Source organism: Streptopelia decaocto (assembly GCF_964273445.1).
Source record: "Streptopelia decaocto genome assembly, chromosome: 3".
Classification (NCBI taxonomy): domain Eukaryota; kingdom Metazoa; phylum Chordata; class Aves; order Columbiformes; family Columbidae; genus Streptopelia; species Streptopelia decaocto.
This window is the reverse complement of record NC_138656.1, coordinates 46,741,926-46,758,820: the sequence shown is the minus strand read 5'-3', so window position 1 is coordinate 46,758,820 and position 16,895 is coordinate 46,741,926. Positions and strand designations below refer to the sequence as shown.

The following is a 16,895-nucleotide window of genomic DNA, read 5'->3' as shown; positions in this document are numbered from 1 at the left end:
GAAAAGTACCTGGCTTCCTACAGTGTGTATTTTTGCTCGGGGATCTTCATCCCAATAGCCAGAGCTGTTTTGAATGCACTTGGATCTGAGACGGTTTGTAGGGGAGGATAACCTCAAAGAATGCAGCCAGCAGAAGAGCAGGGAGGAGGTGCCTCGAGGCAACCCTTCCAGTCTGAACCCCCTCCGTTAGACAGTGAGCCACATTCAAAGCTTCCTTTTCTAAAAGGGTGAGGACCGCAGCTGTGGGAATCAGTCACTGTTGCCACAGTTATCAGACAACTCGGACTATTCGTCAGTCGGTCATAGCAAGGAGGCTGAGTACTTTCTGCGGCTAATGCAAACTAATTTTCCCTACACTGAATGCCCTGCTGTCGCTAAAGCGTTCAGTGGTATTTTCCATGCGGTGGGTTAAGACGTAAGTCTTCTAGCACATGCCATATCCAATTATCTCATTGTGTATTGGGAACAGTAGTGATTGGAGAAAGAAAAATAAAGATTGGTATAAATATATTTATGAGATTTAAAATGAAAATGTGAGGCTAATATTTCCAGGAATAAAAATAAAGCAGAATTTCAAAATACCACAGCTATGCTCTTCAATAGCCTATATTCAGTTGCCCCTGCAGTCTACCAGAAAGGATAAATATGACTTTTGCTCACTACATCTCTGTGGTAGAACAACAGACTTCCAACTCAAGGCTTGCTATTCACATCTCTACTAAATACACTCTCCTCTTTCCAGGGCCAAGTTCAGGGTTCAAAATGACAGATTCAGCCAGTACCTGGCTGACCGGCATTGCAAAACTGCAGCATGGCCATGGGCTGGAGTGTGTCCCCAAACACATGCCAGTAAAGGAGGGGTGGGAACTAATTTGAGTGGGTTTACTTCATAAAATGTTGATGAGTCATGAAGGTGGAGCTGGCCTGTGAGAAGCAGCAACAGGCAAATGATTGCAAATGTGCTAATGTCATTAAAAATTCAGGATGGAATTCAAAGTTCAGTATGTGTGATTTCCTGGGTGTGGTTGCATAAATACTCAGTGATGCTGCTCTGACACCTGCAGAGGTTCTGTGGAAAGGGTGCTTGTCCCAAGGGGAGGCAGCTCGGCAACGAAAGGAAAGCTGCTTTCACTGAGTGGTACCCAAGGCTCGTCTACACCCATCCTATCTCCAGCAGTGCCCCGTGCACGATACCAAAGGAAACTACAGGCACGGAGCCATGCTGCCTCAACTACAGCTTCCCAGATTACAGACCTTCTTGCCTCTGGGACTTCCCATGGCAGAGGTATAGCGAATTAAATTTTCTTACATAAACTGACTTGTTAAATTTTTTTTTTTTTTTTTTTGAGCTGATGTCAACATTTCACACCTAGAGCACCCTGTGTCAAGGACTCACAGAAGCTAAAACCCAGCAGCTTAGTCCCCAGTGTGGTTTGGGTGCAGCACCCTCCATGCAGAAGCCAGACACGCTGCCCTCAGGCCAGAGCGATGCTGCCCCGGGGCCCTGGGAACACTTGATGCACTTTTTGCGCAGGACTTGGTGGGCCCGCGACGGCCACTGACCGCTTCGGGCTCCACTCGCTCGACTACCGCCTGCTCGGAGCATCTGGCCAGCGTGGGCCGCCCGGGCTGCTCCCGTTCCCCAGCCGGCCGCCTGTCCGTGCCCGGGGACAGCGGGCGGCTCGGTCTCCGGCGGTGTGCCGACAGAAGCTACCCAAGGTGTTTCCGCTGCCCCGGGGGACGCGGCCCCGGCACCACTCGGGTTCTCCGGCAGCTCTGCGTGAGGCCGCTCAGTCCAGCGGGTACCGGCGGCGAGAGGAGGCAGCGAGGGGCACTCGGCTGCCAGCACTCGGCCGCGGCCCGCCCGGAGCCCCGGAGGCTGGAGTACCGGCCGTGGGGCAGCAGCCGCCGCGCTCCTCGGGCGCCGCCCCGCGTCCTGTCCCGGCACTGCGGCCCCCTGGGCCGGGCCCGGCCCCGCAAGCGGCGGGCGGGGAGCAACGTGTCGTCCCGCGCGTCTGCCTCCGGCTCCCGCCCCACATGGGCCACTAAGCCCCCTGTGGGAAAGGGGCGGGGGGCCCGTGGTTAACAGCGGGGAGAGGAACGGTGCCGGGCGTAAGGGCGAAAGCAGCAGCCGGCGAGGTGGGCAGGGCTGGGGCCAGGACCCGCTCGGCCACTGCCAGCCGCACCCGGGCACCTTTCCGTGCCTCGGCTCGCCCCGCTGCCGCCGAGGGCCCGGCAGCAGCGGCGAGGAGACAGGTGTGTTCTCGTCCTTCTCCCTCCGAGCTGCTGGGGCTTCAGGAGAGGCATGACGGCCGGGGACGGCCTTGGGCATCATCCCCCGGGAAAGACGCCCACAGCTGGGGCAGGCTTCATAGTGAGGGCTCTGAGGTACCGGTGAAGGCACCTGTAGGGGCACAGGAGACTGGGGTCATCGAGACCAACCATAACCTAGCTCTATCACTAAACCATATCCCTAAGAACCTCATCTATATGCCTTTTAAACACCTCCAGGGACAGTGACTTCACCACTTCCCTGGGCAGCCTGTTCTGCCTCACAACCCCTTTCTGTGAAGAAATTTTTCCTGATATCCAATCTGAACCTCTCCTAGAGCAACTTGAGGCCATTTCCTCTTATCCTATCGCTTGCTACTCGTGAGAAGTGTTCAGGCTCTTAGAAAACCGTGTCAGCCTTCAGTGTCTGAGACCTCACTGCCAAGAGCTCCATTGAGAAACTGCTCTCATTTCACCCAAAATACCTGTGGTGGTTTAAAACACCCCCTTTCCCATCAGCAGCAGCACACTCCTTCAGTCCTTACCTCTAAGTAGCTCCTGCACTTGGCATGCCTCAACACAGATCTGGTGCAGCAGCTTCTCCCCCATCCCACACCATCACTTTACTGAGCCCACACAGGATTTGCTGGTACCACGAGAAGTCCCATCTTCAGACACAGATTCATTGTGTATATTCTGGTCAGCAGCAATCCACCCTAGCAGGCAAGAAGGTGCTATTACTTGCCAAGCAACAAAACAAAGAGAAAGGACAAAGCCCTTCAGAGTTAGGTAACTTAATACTTGCCTATTATTTAATTTTACTTGTGAAGAAAGCTCCATGTGTAACCAAACCTCTTCCTTCCAGCATCACCAAATCAGAGCTGGATGAGTCGCCAAAGCCCTTGAAAATTTATATACTAGAAACACAACAGGTAGTAGACAGAATTATGAAGTACAGGAGGGGAAGTCATAAGAATAGAGGCAATGCTACAATATCAAAGTACATAAAAAAAATAAAATGAACACTAGTTTAGTAGTGCATAATGTATCCAGAGGAGGGGGGGGGGGGAAATACATATGCAAGGGAACCTCAGTCAGCAAGCTTCTTTGAGAAGAGATGTGAGTAGTTATACTATGGCACTTCTTTGTAGATTTATGTCCTCAAAAAAAACCCAGAACTTTCCCCTATCCATGCCAGACACCAGGCCAGCAGGTTATGCGACTTAGGGCAGAGAACTCTTCAGCAGCACTTGGTAACCCATGGGCTGGTGCGCCCATCCTCCTGGCCCCTGGGAAGATGCTGACAGGCTCTCTCTACACCCTTGGGAGTTCGCATGCTCAGTTTTCTGGGCTAGCCACCACAAGCAGCTTAACTTGTCTTTTCAGTTAGATTCAGCTCCCATTAGTGTTCCCACTGACTCCAACCTGCTCGACTGGGTCCGCAATATCTGACAGAGGCCCCTTTGGCATCATGATCCTCAGAGTGGCAGGGAAAAAAAGGAGTTGTTCCAGTCACTACTCATATGGATTAGAGTCTGGCAGCAAATTACTTTCTACAACCTACCTGTCTGGAATGGAAGATGTCACTGACATGCACCTCTTGGAGGAATGAAAATTATACAGATATACAATTATATTTTTCTATCCATACTTTATTGCAGGTGTACATATAGTTATTTATATCTCATTTTAAACAAGAAATTCCTTTCATGGAAAGGAGAAACTTTTACCATTAAAATAGAGTGATTATACCATGAATATTTTACAAATATGTACAAATATTGGCAACTAGGTTCTAACATCAGCTGATAAATGCTTACACATTACCCTCTACCAAACTAGTCAAAACCAAAAATAACAAAAGACCTTCTAAATCCAAAGACAAACAAAAAATAAATCTATTACTAGCAGGAAGAGGTGTTTTTTTTTTCATATTAATACAAAAACTTGCATAATAGATATTCACAGTGCTTGTAAGATATTCATTCTCAGTCTACACACAAAAGTGTCCAGTCTCTCCTTGATGTGCACATGTAACTCACAGTACTGGAGGGAGCTGCATAGACCAAGAGGACAGTCAGACCAGGAGAGTTTACCTATCCCACCAGCTGTGAATAAATACAAGAAACCTCCTTGTGCATACAAGGCAGTGGATGCTCATGCAAGACCAAATTACACTGTTTTCAGGCATCAGTGTATTTTTTAACTGGAGACAGCAGGATTACAGCATTTCACCAAATCCATTGGATGCTTGGTAACTGCAAAAAGAAAATACCAGGCTGCTTGGTGGCAATATACACTTCAGTAAGGTTGTTAGGCTGAAGCACGGATGAATGTGATTGTCTTTGAGACAAGTGCACATGGATGTGAGCATGTGGTGCATGTGTGTGTTTTATGACACTTTTCCAAACTATACCCACTGAACTTTGAGCTTTTTCCCCGTTAACAACCATTGCCAGAATGGGTAACTGTACATCTGCATGGGTGGGAGAGCAACAGTTTAGCGGGGCCACCATTCCAGCTGCCTCACCTTTTCCCTGGACAGATGGCCATTACTGCAGTAAGAGCCATCCCTCCAGCTCTGTGGTGGCTGCAAGAACAAGGCTGCTCTTTGCAGCACAGCCTCTGGCCTCCCAGACCTTGGTCGTGCCAGTCTCCCACAGCTTGTGGCCAAACAGGCCCCACGTAACAGGGAAAGACAGGGAGCGAACAGGGAACAGCGGGAGGCTTGACAGGACTGTTCACGAGCAGCCAGATGTTCTTTACCCATTTGGATCCATTTAGCAGAGTTTATTTTGGATGCAGTAAACATACCTCAAGGACTCTGTAAAGGCATTTTGGCTTTGCTTGGAAGAAAGGAGAGCAGGCTACAGTGAACACATATCTCCTGATTGTTCATTACAAAAAGAAAGAACAGTGTGATCAAAGAGGGCATGGTCAATTAAGTCATGGCTACGTTGAGCTTGAGCCCATCATTCGTTCGTCAAACACACAGCTAGGCTTTGGTACTGGATTCATCTCAGAGGACATACAGCTACTGATGCCACTTCAGTAAATGCAGATGCACCTGCATGCCCTGTCTCTACACCACACTCACTTGCACTGAAACAGCGAGATGACAGACTCCGGGAACACAGTTTACCAGATAGCTACTAAGCCTGCAAGCCCACTGTCAAACCAACAGCTCAAACCCTTCTCATCATGGTTTGGCTTCTTTCCTTTCCCGAATTTGGCTATCTTCAGCTCTTGGGTGATCGACACTGCACAACACACACTTCCTCAACCAGCAGAATAGCATCCGTCTGTTTCTAGAGTTTGCCAAGAAATTATTAGCTTTTACCTGCAAGGTTATAAAAAGCTGGGCACAGGTTATACACACCTGTAAGTAAAAGCTTCCCAAATGCTGGGAACTGGTGAGGGGAGGAGGTACTGGGGGAAGATAAAGAAGGAAATCAAATTTATTTGGATCTAACAAGGTAGCGGAATGTTTTCCACACCAAATGCTTGAATCAAACAGAATAGTTATTATTTTCCTAGGAAGAGCCAGCACAGCCACCTCCACCACTCAAAAGCACCAAACAAGTACCCTTGGTTTGGCACACAAACACCCTGCGCTTCCACCATCTCCAGCCCTGCAGCACCACATGCTCACACCTACATGACCTATCCATGACTAAGTTGGATCCAGTCACTATGTCCTTCCAAAGTGACTTTCTCCAGTCCATACTTGCCTCCTAAGCAGAGGAAAAATTTCTAAGGAACAGATTTATTAAAAGCAAAGAAAAGAACAACATAGAAGTATGACTCAAAGTAAGGGGTGATCATGCCTGGACAAATTCTCCAGTCACAGTCCTGTCTTCAAGAGCCAGACAATTAACGCTCTTAAGTTGTCTGCTGTACTCTCAGAAGCAGCTAAGTCATTTGTTTTATCCCTTCTCCCATCTCCCCAAGATAGAGGCATTTATTTACCCATCTGCCTTATGGCAGTAGTAGACAGCTGAGAGGCAGTTCCATTTGTTGCAGTAAAGAAAGAAAAAAAAGAAAAAAAAAAAAAAAAAAAAAAGAAAAAAAAAAAAAAAGAAAAAAAAGAAAAAAAAAAAAAAAAAGAAAAAAAAGAAAAAAAAGAAAAAAAAAGAAAAAAAAGAAAAAAAGAAAAAAAGAAAAAAAAGAAAAAAAAAGAAAAAAAAAGAAAAAAAGAAAAAAAAAAAAAGAAAAAAAAGAAAAAAAAAGAAAAAAAGAAAAAAAAGAAAAAAAGAAAAAAAAGAAAAAAAAGAAAAAAGAAAAAAAAAGAAAAAGAAAAGAAAAAAGAAAAAAAAAAAGAAAAAAGAAAAAAGAAAAAAGAAAAAAGAAAAGAAGAAAAAGAGAAAAAAGAAAAGAAAAGAAAAAGAAAAAGAAAAGAAAGAAGAAAAGAAGAAAAGAAAAAGAAGAAAAGAAGAAAAGAAGAAAAGAAGAAAAGAAGAAAAGAAGAAAAGAAGAAAAAAAAAAGAAGAAAAGAAGAAAAGAGAAAAGAGAAAAGAGAAAAGAGAAAAGAGAAAAGAGAAAAGAGAAAAGAGAAAAGAGAAAAGAGAAAAGAGAAAGAGAGAAAGAGAAAAAGAGAAAAGAGAAAAGAGAAAAGAGAAAAGAGAAAAGAGAAAAGAGAAAAGAGAAAAGAGAAAGAAAAGAAAAAAGAAAAGAAAAAGAAAAAGAAAAAAAGAAATAAAAGAAAAAAAAGAAAAAAAGAAAAAAAGAAGAAAGAAAAAGAAAAAAAAAGAAAAAAAAAGAAAAAAAAAAAGAAAAAAAAGAAAAAAAAAGAAAAAAAAAAGAAAAAAAAAAGAAAAAAAAAGAAAAAAAACCAGACATTGTATTTGGCTGGATGCTTACAACAAAACAAAACCAACAAAAAAAGAGAAACTCCTGGTAAAGCAGGTCTTGCTCTCAGCGAAACAAACAGGCAACTTGCATTCTTTACATCAGAAACAGGCCAGACACTTCCACACGCAGCCCTCCAAATGTGCTCAGAGAATTCCCTGGCCTGACAGCTGTTGGCAGTGTTGCAGCAGCACAAGCTCAAGACAACCACACTATCTGTATACTAGCATTAACACAAATGGACCACAGGAGACAGGTGGGAAGATAAACTGATGTAGACTTTCAATTTCTTTCTGATAGATCCATTTAGGCAGTATTTGCTTTACTAGCTCAGTGCCAGTTTTGGTCTACTGTTTTTGGTTTTTATGTTGCTTCTGTCACTGCTAATAGTGCAGGCCACTTCGATTTTCTGCTCAGACAGACACTTCACATGCCAGCGTTAAGTGCTAAACTCCAGTCGATTTGCCCTGTAGTCAGGTCTGCAGAACTGATGCCATTTACTGATTATGGAGCTGAATAACAAAGCTGCTCACAATCTCCTGCAAGAACCAGAGTGACATCACATGTGTTAATGAGGTATATATTTCCATTATGACCTGTTTCCTGGTATGGAAGAGCTCCAATCTCATTACACCACAAACTCCTCTGGGAGCTGGTCCTCTCCCAGAAGATCCAAGGAGAGGCAGTTCATGGATCGCTTCCCATAAAGGGCAGACTTGGTTTTGCAGTCCGCAGTGGAATAAACGCAGCCGTAGATAGACAGCTTGTCCTCCAGGCTGCAGCCAAATGTGTAGCTGTGGGATGTGTCTGAAGACAGTGTGGCACTTAGTGGCGGGTGCCGGTGCTTGTACAGGCGGATGTCATCCAAACTCTGGCTGTGCTGGTCCGTGCAGCTCCTGCTTTTGGGTGATCCAACCTGCCAGTTCAGTAAGACACACGATGAATAAAAGTGATGAGCTCAGACAAAGCCTAAGGATGCTGGCTATGCATGCTACAAGTTTTCCAAAATTGTTCTTCCATTCCTTCAAAACAGCCCCACCAGCCTTCTGAAGGATGTTGGCTTAATGAAGAAGCTGTGAACCATTAAGGAAATACAAGTGCATTAAGCTGCCCCTGCCATGCTGAGCCAGATCCTGCTCTGTCTGCAATGTGTCCTTAGTGTCCAGTACAACAGACAAAACACTTGACAGGTATTGACATGTGAATGACCTCACACTTCTTGGCAGATCCATGCAGTCATCCTCAAATGGATAAAGAGCATGTAACAAAAAATTACCCCAAATGCTTGAACACACTGAGATAATGAAAGTCTCATGTGCGGAAAGGTTCAGAAGGCAACCATGAAAACTAATGGGTGACAGTGTCCAAATTCACCAAGTGCAACATACAGTTTCATCTACATAACACTGTTCAGCAATGAAGAAAACAGAAGCAACAAACCAGCAGTTAATTCCCAGAGGCAGCATCTTGCTACAAAAGCTGTGGCAACCTGGCCTATGTGGAGGAATTACCATTCGAAACATTTTCAACTTCCCCACCTGTTCATTCTTGCTCTGTCTTTTCATAACCAGCTTTTAAATGCTAATATTAAGGCGGATTGCAGGAACATCACTTTTAAACCAAGATACTTCTATTGGCAACACAGAAAGCTTCCTCCCGATATCGCTTTCTCACCTCCACAGGACGGGAATTAAAAATCTCCCCTGAGGAAACCCTGCACTGCCTCAGATACGCTCTCAAAAACAGGCACACGCTGTACGGCCCAGTCAATGCCAAAAAAACACGGTCCTGCAGCGTTTAGTTACCTGGCCTTGTAAGGAATATTTGATAAATAGAAGTGGCAGCTAGGTACAATTACAATTGCTTAGATGCCTCCCAATCAATTAATAGCATAAGAATGTGTTGGTAAAAGCATTAATGTAAAAACATTACTTTAAGCTCACTCTCTGCCTTAAGTCTTTCCACTCAAATGCAGGAATAAGTTAATTATGATTTGTATGGCACAGTCTTGAGCTTTGGAAAAAAATAAGCAAGATTTTATTTAAATCTCCTATAGCACTTGACAGACTATTTTGCTGATAAGTGAAAATTTCTTATCATTTTTGACAGGAAGAAGCATGAAAAAAGGAAAAAAAAATCTTAAGAAGTGATTGAAGTCTTTGTTCAGAAAAGTTCTGGAGTAAAGGGGAAAATGATAAATAGATTTTAAAAATTATTTTAGCAGATAAGGCTAATTTGGATTCAGAAAGAAAAGAAGTGGTAGAGGCTTTTAAAAACCAAACAAACAAACAAAAACAAACCCCAAACCTACACATTTCTATCCTAGTGACTACAGCTATACTTTGAAAAGAAATATTGTTTGGCCTTAAAAAGGCATTTTAATAAGTTTTTTTTCCAAGCACAATTTATGATATTTTACCATATATAGTTGCCTTTTCCCAAGGGTTTGATGAAAACTTTGACAACAAAGACTTCAGCACACACATAGTATAATCACACAAATGAGTAATCAGAGCTTGAGCATCTGGTTTTGCTCCAATATGAGTTCCTTCTGTCTTCAGGAACAGGAAGATGATGAAGTTTGCAACGGACATCCAAGCTGCATGGATGGCCTTGGCTCTATATTGCACTGGAAATTTGCAAGTGGTTTATTTCCCATTTCCCATCTGAAAGCCTAAGACACACAACAGCTGGCTTGTAAGACTTCCACACTGGTTGCTCCAAAACTCTCCCTACTAGTCTGGACCCTAACCCTGCCCTGACAGCAGTAGCTGGCCAACAGCTGGTTTTGGTTACACCATTTAAATCGATCACATCCACACCAATCAAGTTCACTTGATTTACAGCTGTCTCCATTACACGAGACCTTGTTTCAATGCCCACACACAGACCCCCCTGCCGAGCACCCTGCCCCTTACCTGGTGAAGGGATTCCACACTTCGACCTCTCATTTTTATTAGCGTGACTTGCACCACAGACAGTGATTCCTGATTTACAGCTGCAAAGGAGAAGGAAGAATTGAAAAGCGTGCAGGTTTGAGGTTTTGTGGGCTGGGGAAAAGGGAAGTTTTTCTCACAGGCCACATTCAAGCAGGGCTATCCTATAAACGTGGGTATCCACCAGTAAACACCCTCAATGCTCTGGGAGCTTTTTCTCACAAGTACTCCTCTTTGCCCCTAAGGATCAATGTTTAAAAACTGACAAGAAAACAACTTTTTCCCAGCTTGCCCCTTATTCACCAGTCTTGCTTTGCTACAAAGACTATATGTTGTAAGGCCAGACAGCTCCTGTATGACCCCATCATCTATAGCATTTCCCTGTATCAAAAGCCACAAAACTTCACCTATTAATTCCTGCAACTAGCTCATTAACCTGTGGTTGAACCCTGTGGCTGTTTTGTTGTGTACATGGTTTTAAAGTAAATTCCTCCACTACAGAAGGTTTGCGTCAGTTATCTTTTTGTGATTAACTGAATATGAACTCAGTACATTTGAGGAGCACACAGGAGAGCAGCACTGTACAATACAGGGTGCTGACCTTTAGCTCTAGAGGAGCTGACTTCAAATCCTGTTGCAGTAGGGCACTGAGTAGCACTGGCAGTTGTTTGGAAGCAGATACAGCTTTCTGAGATCCCTCAGATCATGCCTGCCTTGCCAAACATATCTTCCTCTTGTTAGAGCCTAAAGAAAAGCACCAAGCAGTAGCAGAAAGCCATCTCACCTTGGCAGCTAGCAGCATCTAGAGGAAGAGATTCAACAGATTCTCCCACAGTGGCCTCCTCTAACTGGTCTCCCTCTACAGGCTCATCTACAGGCACCTCCTCTGGCTCATCTACTGCCAGCTCAAGCTCTAGGAGGAAGAGAGCAGCAGGAGAAGGGTTAGCATTATGCTTCTGCTCCAAGCTGCTTCACATTCTCTTACTCCCCATTCTCCTGCAGAAGGCGGCAAGAGCAGGCTTACAAGTTGCTCCGCATCTCCAAATTCTTTACCATCATCCTGAGAGTCATCTTCAGGCCGTCCTTTGCTGCCGCTGTCAATGCCAGAGCTACCGTAGCTGATGGTTGAGCTGCAGGATTTCTCTTTCCTGTGCACCCGGTCGATGCTGAAGGGCTCATCCACTGACATTTCCACCGACACTCGGTGCCTGGAGTCAGCCTCGATGCCCGATGTGTGTGAGCTGCCGTGGCTCCCCGTGGACTGTCGCGAGAGACGGTTGTCCCGACGGCTGCCCCCGCTGCTCCCGCTGCCACGGGAGTTCTTATCGCACGGGTCCAGGTCCATGTCTAGCGTGTCACTGATGTAGGACTCCCGGTAGCGCTTCTTCTCTGAGGAAGAAAGATGAGAGAAACCAGTGGGAACTGTAAGCAAGGCCAAAGGAAGAGTAGCAACAATAATCAGTAAGTTCTGAGACTGGCCCAACCTGACAATTAAGAAACAACTGCTGCAGGTACTGAGCAAATACAAGGACAATTTTGTACTTTGCTCAACAGATCCTGGGATTCCTAGCTGGTTGTAAAAGAATTAGTCTTACTTGCAATAAATCCGGCATCTCCTGAATTAGAACAGGCAGGTAGAGGCAGTTATGATACAGAAAATAGTAGCTTCCAGAATGAAGGAAAGTTAAAAAAGAGAATTACTTAGCTAACTTAAGTGCTCAGTCTTTAAAACAGTCACCAACATATGGAGAGAGCTAAGAACAGGATCCTCATGGCTGACATTTACTAATGATTTACTAATTATTTCTCCTGTGGCTCCTATCTGTTACCTAAAGAGAGGTGTGCAGAGCATGGTCAGAAATCCACGAGACACTAGTAGACACAAAATAACCCAGGGCCTTCTGCCCACATACACTTAATTAGTAAGTGCCACTGGTTGTGCCCACAAAGCTCAAGGCTACTCCTATAACCCCTCTCAAGGGAAAGACAAAAATAACCAAGCTTGTTGAGACCAAGGGCTACCTTGCCCTGTACAAATTCCACACAAAGGGCAATCACCACTTCAGTGATGGATGTAAGCTCCTTAGAGTAGGCTGGGATAGGCAGTAAGCAGAAACAAGTTTCTTCCTGACTTTTCCCTGGAAAGAGTCAGCCTGTGTCTCAGACAAGAGGACCAACTACTGCTGTATGACTTTGGCTGACCTTGAAAGTAAAGATGCAAGGCTTGCAAACCCCAGAGAAGACAGAGGAAGTGTGAATGGAGAATGCAGGGAACAGCAGTCAGGAAAGAAGGGAAAAAAGCCTTCCGGAGAAGGTTAGAGGGAAAGGGACACAATTCTCTTAAAGACCATCTGCACAATGCATTAAAAAAAGTCACCAGGGAGAGGTAGGCTGAGAAATTTTAGGAGACCCAGGCTGCAGAGCTGGAAAATGGAAGAAGGCAAGTTGAGAGCTGACGAAATGACTGAAGTCTGCCTGGAAGGATACCAGGGACTGTCAGAGTTCAATCACTGTTCCTATGGAGAGGGGACCTCACCAGAAAAAATGAATTCTGGGAGTCCTGATCTGCTCTCAGGCTGCCCCTGGCACCCACAACTCCTAGCTGTTAACTGTCTGACACTACAGACCAAATTGTGTGCTGTGTTTAGTAAGGGGCACTAAAAAATTAAGACATGGGCTTACAACTTGTACTGCTGCTTGAATACAAGATCTTACGCCAATGGAAAGCTTTTTATTCAAAATTACTTCCACTCAGCAGCATCTGTCAAATGTGCACAGACTGGGAGCACAGACAGTGGGGATCTCTGTACTCAAAGGAAGATATTCCCCCTTTACTGCTCTCACACATGCTTTCTGATCACAGTCTAGCAATGTAGGAGCCACAAACGCTTCCCAGTAATGGACTTGAAATGTATCTAACACCTCTATTTTTTTCACTGGCTTCCTGATAAGGCAGAAACACCATTAATTAGACAGAAAGCAGGCACCATGAAGCACCAGCTGAGCCTAACATGCTGCACTCTTCCCCTTACCAAAGTCACCTGCTCTTCTATCACATACCTTCAGCCTCCTCCAGTTTTTGGATTTGCTTCAACACTGGCTGGATATTCAGAAAGAGCCGGTGGCTGTTGCTGAGGAGCTGCAGCAAGTGCCGCGACCTGAAGGGGCAACCCGTGTAGTAAACCAGTTTCCGCGCAGAGGGCAAACCATCTGGTTGGATCTCAAATTTTTTCCCCTGTGTAGAGAGAAGAGATGCCAGCAAAATGAGCAAGAGCATGTTTCCAGCCACAAAGCTACCAGAGAAAGCTGCGGTCCTGTGCATACGAGTGACAGGACTTGACGTGGCAGCGCGGGCAGGCCAACAGCTTTGCCAGCTCCCAGGCTGACAGCTGCCAAATGACCTCCCTTCCATCATACTCACCAGAAACGCCAGCTTCCCGATGTGCGACCAGGGAAAGTCGTAGAGGAGCTGGCGAACGTGATTCACCTCCTGCAACATATCAAACTCGGAGTGACACAGGGACTGGCAGGTACAGGGTGGAGTCAGCGATGTGCAAAGAATTTGCAAACAACCAAGAATCTGAGATATGTGGAGCCTGGTGCTCACAGGGGAGGCAGAGAAGCTGTAGGGGGGGGAGGACAGGGGAGCTGGCCAGAGTTAATGCTACACCAGAAGGCTTTCAAGATGGTCTGTTACCTGATAGATGTGCATTCCTCTCAGGGTCAGGCCCAGGATAACCGTCGGGCGATCCTCCTTCTTATCCTAAAAGAACAGAAGAGCCCAGAGTCAAAGGTTAATCTACAAAGGCCACACTCTTGTTCTGGCACCTACTGCAGGAGAGGTAGTAGGACTGCTCATCAGGCAGATGCTGTCAGCTCATTTGGTTTTTATTGTGCTTGTAAAGTGCACCTTGCCTTGTTGACCCCTGAAATATCTACACCTAAAATCCCCTCATGCCAGGCATCTCAAGCATTTCACCAGCAAATGCCTCGGCTGCCTGGGACAGGGAGTCCTGTAGCTTTAGTGAATTGAGGGCATGGACAATTATTGCTCTTAGAGGTACCCTGTACCTCTCATATTGCCACACACCATCTCTGCTGTCCCCATGAACATGCACCACTCTCACTCTCCAGGTGACAGCCCAAAACAGAAAGGATGCCTGTCCCCTTCTCTTTGCCATGACACTGCTGTTCCCCCTCCAGGGATTTGCTGAATCTTAGGTGTCCCTTGGCTGGGAGGGAGCTGATCAATGCCCATATTTAAAGTGACTTTCCTTCTAACCTTTTGATCTCAGTGTTGGGAGCTGGTTGTTTCAAATGTTTGCATCTGGATTGGAATACTGCCTTGTTTTTCCTCATGCTGTATTTTGGTATGACATACGCAGTCTCTAATGAGATTCCTTTGCTTGAAGACCAAAGAATATCATAAACTAGTTCTTTCAGTCTTTCCTGGCATGGCACAGTTAGGGAGCGGAACACATTTTTTTTGGAGGAGGAGGAGCAGAAGAATTTTTGGGTAAAAATTTATGGGCTCACAGAGCTAAAACATTATATGAAAACTTTTTCTCCTCATCTGGCTTGTCAGGATGTAAGCCTTATGCCATAACATTACTTCACCCTGTGCTTCTGGTACCATCTATGTCTCCAGTTTAAAGTCACTAAGAAATGCTTTCTGCCTTCTAAGAGCAAAGAGCTTTATAAATCACTATTGGTCTGAAGTAGAGATACAGGGTGCAGTGCTGTGTTTTTTTTGGAGTTCCCAACCTCCATAGCAGCCATGAGGAAGGTGTAAGGCAAAAGTGACTGCTCTTGAAGTCTCAGGGCAGCCAGTGCACTGACATCTCCACCTGACACCCCAAGTGCTCGATCAGGAGCTTTGTGACCCAGGTGTCACCCAGGAGGAGAGTATCTCATCATGAGATGAGACAACTCTGTCACACAGCAGGATGAAGAGCACATTGTGGATCAAACAACACATGAAGGAGTTAGTAATGCAGAAAATATAAGTTCAAGTCAGACAGGAGTTTGGATATTAAGAGCAACCAATTTCACAGCCCCAGTGCTTTTGGATATAAATTGTATCATGTCCTGCCAGCTGGATTTCGTATGGCATTCAAGTGTAAACAACCCTCTTATGACTGCATCATTAACAGCATTAGAATCAAAAGAGAGAGGACAGAGGAGAAGTTGAGGGAGCACCTATGGTTTGTGAGGAACTGGAACTAACCCTGGACTACAGACCAAACTGGAACTTATTTCCTCCATAAAATGCAAGTTTCTCCAGGAACTAGAGCAGGTCAAAGGACACTGACACCTGCCAGGCATAATTCCTACTGAGTACAAACGACCAAGAAGTTTAATTATGAGGCTGACAAAGTGGAGTTTCTGCATTTGGAAAAAAGGGTTCAAGGCATTCCTAATTGCATGAGGAGGTTTCACCCACCTAACTGAAACAGAAAACTTCTCTGTAGTCCTATTTCTAGACCTAAACTTTTTAGCATGTGAAAACAAAGCACATTCTGTTTAAGCAGGCTTGGGTAAGGAGTCTAAGACACAGGGACAAACAACAATCCAAGAATCAAAAAACTAACATACAGCTGAAAAAAAACACCAACCACTCTGCAAGGTTGAAGGTAGAGGGGTAAGAAACTCAGGATGACTCAGTGTCACCTTCAGTTATTAGACTGCATTTGCAGGAAAGCTGGCCGACCTCTTGTCACCATTTCAATGGACTATAACCAAAAAAAAAACCAAAAAAAGAAAAAAGAAAAAAAAAAGAAAAGGAGAAAACAAGGAAAAGGCTTCTCAGTGATCTCCCTGGTGCAAGTCTACTGACAGGCAGGGACAAAAATTAAGTTTTGCCATTCCTGTGGCCAGTTTCTTGGCCAAGGGACAAAACTAGATTCCAGCTATACCTACATATTGGCAACAGATTTTTTTGTGGGGACAGGCCTCATTTGCTGAGTATTTTAGACTTGTTTGGCCTCTCTGAATCAGAGGTAACCGTCCCTCAAGTAAACAGAAAGTGAAAAATGCAATGGTGCATCCAATTAAATGATGGGAGAAGTTCAAAATAAGTAGTTCTTTGCCCAACCTTCTGCAGCCTGTAGAAGTGGACAGGCACATCTTCCAGCAGGCAGGACTCCTTAATGAACTTCAGCACCGCTTCCTTAGCACTCAGCCCTTGCTGTTCTCGGTGCATCTCTGGGGCGTGTTTCAAGATGTAGTCGCTCCCCCTCTTTGCAATTATCTAAACCACAAGGAAAACAAACAGATCAGCAACTCTTCAGCGATCCCCATGGGAGGCAGTGATGATCAACAGCAAAGCAGAGAATAGAGGTGGAGGAGGTTCATATGGTCCCTCAGGATGTTAGTCCACACTCACCTCTACCTCCCTGGAGGATAAACATTTAAAGCAACACAGATGATACTGATGTCTTTAAAGGGATCCTCCAAAATCATAACAGACCAGGACTATAGAGGTTGTGCTCTTTTATTTTTAAGTACTGGAATTAGTTTTCTTAACTCTTGGCATCCATAAATGCTTATGGGCAGATAACAAATACTGCTCTGCATGCCAACACAATCAACAGCAACATCTCTGAACAGTGCAGAAATCCCAGGTGGTCCTTTTAAGACCAGAAACTACACTTTAGGCTTATTTAGCATTCCCAACCTCAAAGGGGTGGATAACACTATCTTGGTATTTTGTATCTGTCAGGAGTGGCTGGCAGGCACATGGCTTTGCTAAGCAGTTGAAAAGCCCAAACTGGGCCTATTGCTCTTGCCCTGCGAGTGCTCAGTTCCCCCACTTGCCCACATGTCCTCTCTGCACAAGGC

The 16,895-nt window shown here is 45.1% G+C and overlaps 1 protein-coding gene across 1 annotated transcript in view; it reads right to left on the bottom strand.

Annotated features, from left to right (window-relative positions):
• Window positions 1-7,747: 7,747 nt before the first annotated feature.
• FRMD1 (FERM domain containing 1) overlaps window positions 7,748-16,895 on the bottom strand; it is a gene marked incomplete at both ends in the record, with an annotated part of 30,522 nt that continues 21,374 nt past the window's right edge. The window contains 8 exons of the mRNA XM_082048452.1: window positions 7,748-8,035; window positions 10,038-10,117; window positions 10,840-10,968; window positions 11,109-11,444; window positions 13,116-13,290; window positions 13,477-13,545; window positions 13,753-13,818; window positions 16,150-16,305. Of these exons, the coding sequence (XP_081904578.1) occupies window positions 7,748-8,035; window positions 10,038-10,117; window positions 10,840-10,968; window positions 11,109-11,444; window positions 13,116-13,290; window positions 13,477-13,545; window positions 13,753-13,818; window positions 16,150-16,305 (1,299 nt within the window). The remainder of the gene's footprint in view (window positions 8,036-10,037; window positions 10,118-10,839; window positions 10,969-11,108; window positions 11,445-13,115; window positions 13,291-13,476; window positions 13,546-13,752; window positions 13,819-16,149; window positions 16,306-16,895) is intronic.